Source organism: Micromesistius poutassou (genome assembly GCF_964030765.1).
Source record: "Micromesistius poutassou genome assembly, chromosome: 21".
Taxonomy (NCBI): domain Eukaryota; kingdom Metazoa; phylum Chordata; class Actinopteri; order Gadiformes; family Gadidae; genus Micromesistius; species Micromesistius poutassou.
In genome coordinates this window covers 7,277,716-7,281,722 of record NC_140291.1, presented here as the reverse complement: position 1 = coordinate 7,281,722, position 4,007 = coordinate 7,277,716, and the positions used below count along the sequence as shown (strand labels likewise).

Sequence of the window (4,007 nt, the reverse complement as noted above, 5' to 3'; positions counted from 1 at the left end):
ACCTGCTTGATTTTATTTGATCTAAACACTATCTCCACACAGTACGACCTGAAACAAACCAGACACTTTTCTGTTTCATCTCTTGTCAATCAGCCCGAGGCACCGCTCACTGAGAGCATGAAATACATTTTCCTTATTTGGATACCAAATTTAAAACACAACTATTCATGAGCTCGTGTCGACCTGCTTTGATAACCTGACCTGAGGTCCAGGCTACAGGCCTGAAGGTCCACCAATACACCCATAGAGGGGAAATATTCTCGGCCTATTTCAAATCATTGGAACAGGGCAATAGAATACCCAGTAGTCAAACGGTTCGAACCCCCATTTCCACAGTAGGCCCCCTTGAGCCAGATGCATTATTAATTACATATATTTAAATATATTTTTATTTATATATAGTATTTGCTAAATGTATGCGGGGGGTTATTTAACTCTTAGCCCACCTGCGTCTGCGTCAGCCCCAGTTTGGCCGCCAGGTCGGCCCGCTCCGGCAGCGCCAGGTACTGGGTCTGCTGGAACCGCTGGTGCAGCGCCTGCAGCTGCAGGCTGGAGTAGATGGTGCGGGGCTTGCGGATCTTCTTCCCTTTGCCATTCAGGCGAATCTCCCCGTTTTCAATCACAGTTGACTTCTCGCGATCTTTTGGAGGAACCACGAGCAGAGGGCCGAGACACAACACACACACACACACACACACACACACACACACACACACACACACACACACACACGCACACACACACGCACACACACACGCACACACACGCACACGCACACACACGCACACACACACACACACACACACACACACACACACACACACACACACACACACACACACACACACACACACACTGTTAAAGAATGTTCCTTTTATTTCAGGGGCAACTTAATGAAAGGTAGCTCTAAATGGTTTGTAAAAAATAAATACACATAATTATTTACACACTTTATAAACTATGATGAACAAAGACTGCAGTTATATGTGCCCCAGTAAGACAATTAAGCAACTGAGTTCAAAAATGAGCTATCAATAATTATGAAATAGTCTGTTCTTGGGTATATTTTCGGGTAGGCCTTCAATCGCCCCCCAAAATGTCATTTTTCAAAACATGTTTGCATAGGCCGAAAAAAGTACAAAACCAAATACAATATCCTAAATTGTGCATACAATATAGGCTCCGCATATATTCTGTATCTTTCATTTCTGTACTGGATTTGACGTTGGAATCCAGTGCACTGGAATCCAGGCACATCCTAAATGTTTCGCCGAAAGATCTATGCCTAATGCTAAATGTTTCAAAGTGGAACAATGCTTCCACTGCATAGCAAAGCTGACAAGAAAGATAACAAGACATGGGCGAACGACGAACCCAACATAAACGACATGAAAGCAGTGTATGGGAAGCAATTGCAATAACAAGGGGGGAGTAAAACACCAGTTTCTCGTGGCGGTGGTTGGGCCTGGGCTACACGGGCCATAATGGGGCTTACCAACCGAAAATTATGGTCAATAAAATTAATGGCGCCATCTGCTTTCATTACATAACGCGAGTGGTAAAGAGAGGAGGCCTATCTGTCCGATAGACAGAAAGACTTATCGCTCCCCCCATCCCATTTGAGGATGGGCCCCCAAGGCCTTCTTCGTTAATAACATTCGATAAAATAAATAAAAATGACAGAAATGTGTGTAGGCATATATATATATATATATATATATATATATATATATATATATATATATATATATACATTTCATATTACAGCTAGGCTGCATCACATTTGTCACCGTGAACGACGCAAGACGCTTGAGAATTTGAGTGACTTTTATGAGGCCACTTTTTACGTCATAAATAACTGTTTAGCACTTTCATACAGCAAGCAATTTGTACGGCATTTGACCTGTCTCGTACATACCCGTCTCCTCTGACGACCTCGAGTGGGCCAGCTGGACGTTACTGTTGCTGGGGTTACTGTGTTGGTACGGCCCGTACGCGGACGGGGTGTGAGCGCTGGGGTACGAGTAGCCCAGCGAGCGCCCGTACGAGGACGCGCTGTGAGCGAAGGCGCTCTCGTGCTGAGAGTGCCCGCTCGCGTGCAAACCATGGACGGGATAGATGTGTGAGAGTCCCGTGGTGTTGTGTTGGTGTTGTTGCTGCTGCTGCTGCTGGTGTTGGTGGTGCTGGTGGAGTCCTGGATGTCCGTGGCCGAATTCTAGAAAGGCCGATTTTGCGGGATCGGAGGCATTCAGGCTGTCAGGCGTAAACCCCATAGACATCATTAACCAGAACGCACGAGTCCATAAAAGCGTCGCTCCGAAGAGACTTTCATGAGTTATGTCGGCAGCTCCGAGTCTCCGACACACTTGGAACAAATCCACAATCAATCCCAGCGCATTGCAGTAAAAAAATAGATTTCCCCAAACCGCCGATATTCTAAAAACCGTTGAAAAAGAAGAGGGAGGGGGGGGGGGAAGCAAACGGGACTAAGTCTTTATATCATTGTAAACCTGTGCTGATTCTCCACACACCTCTTGTTGCATGTAGACGCAGCGCGCGCCTCCGTCTCCACTGCCCTCCATCACTGAGCGTTCTGATTGGTCTCCGCGCGCCCATCACCATTAAGGTCATTAACATATGACAGGGGATACCGCTCCACGCTGCACGCGCTCCACTTGGGGACCTTCAATGATTTTAGTTATTAGTTATTCAGATTTCAGATTTATTTTCTGATTTGACAGAAGCCTTTATATCCGGTTATAATAAATACATATAATGTTTAGATCTTAATCGACATGCTTTCATTGCCGGATTGATCCATATTCGACCCACGTTATTTCTTGTTATTCAATATATTTAAAGATTATTGATAAGGTATTGATTTTTAGCCTGCTTTTATGAATAAAATAATTCTATTTGGTATTCGATTTCTAAGTTTAGGTAGGCCTATTGCACTTCTATAGGCTAACATAATGAAGTTGATAATATAATATAGCTGACTTTTAAAATACATAATGCATGCAAACGCTTAGGCCCTATGTATGCCATATCAGTAATGAACGCAATGAACATTTAGAATACATTTCTTAATCTCTATCAACTCTGACAATGAAGTCACATATTGAAGTAAATATCGACCAAATAGGTAATAGCCTATATTAGGCCTATAGGCCTATGTCTTCTAGCTGCAATAAAACCATGTTCACTAGCTCTATCTGCAGGTCGCTCCAATGTAGGTTACCCGATCACTTATTATGACACAAAATGTGATAATTCATAGCCAGCATAAAGAATGAATCACAATGTGAATCAGTTGATTGCTGATTGATCAGAGGGTTTGACGCCCGGAGCTCAACCGTTGTCCTGGCCTCCCTCTGAGGGTCCTCAGGTGCCGTGGCGCCAGTTTCAAATTAGAAACGGCCATAGAGCTGGATCAAAATAACTTTTTCCCTGCCTACTTAATAAATAGAACATAGTTAATAATATTATGATATTTATTGTTACAACAAACGTTATTACGAATAATACTAATACTACTAATAGTAATGTTAGGCTTATTCTTATTTTTATTAGGCGAATACTACTTTTATTATTAGGCTATTACAATTATTATAATAATAACAACTATAATTTTAATCATTAGTATTTTGATCATCATTATTATTGTAGTGAAATAACAGGCCCAGTCGTCGTACATAAGTAGCCTATAGGCCTATTCAAATAATAACTAACATTTGAATATTTATGTATTTACAATATTCGTTATGGTAATTGGTTGATTCGTTCAACACTCTGTTACTCATTTAATGAGGTCTCTTGCGGTGGACCCAGCGGCCAATCATGGGTCACGGAGTATAAAGATAACTGTATTCAAGAGCCTGATCTCTTCGTTACCCTGGACTCGCCACATTTTCGGCATAAATGTAAAAACAAATCCCAGCAAAACTATTATGAAAGAGGCCTACAGCCGATACCAACATTATGACGATCGCTCAGTGACTGAGAAC

At 42.3% G+C, this 4,007-nt stretch overlaps 1 protein-coding gene across 1 annotated transcript in view; it reads right to left on the bottom strand.

Moving 5' to 3' along the window:
• Positions 1-2,282, bottom strand: part of dlx4b (distal-less homeobox 4b) — a gene marked incomplete at both ends in the record, with an annotated part of 3,787 nt that extends 1,505 nt beyond the window's left edge. The window contains 2 exons of the mRNA XM_084485359.1: positions 447-640; positions 1,919-2,282. Of these exons, the coding sequence (XP_084341485.1) occupies positions 447-640; positions 1,919-2,282 (558 nt within the window). The remainder of the gene's footprint in view (positions 1-446; positions 641-1,918) is intronic.
• Positions 2,283-4,007: the final 1,725 nt, after the last annotated feature.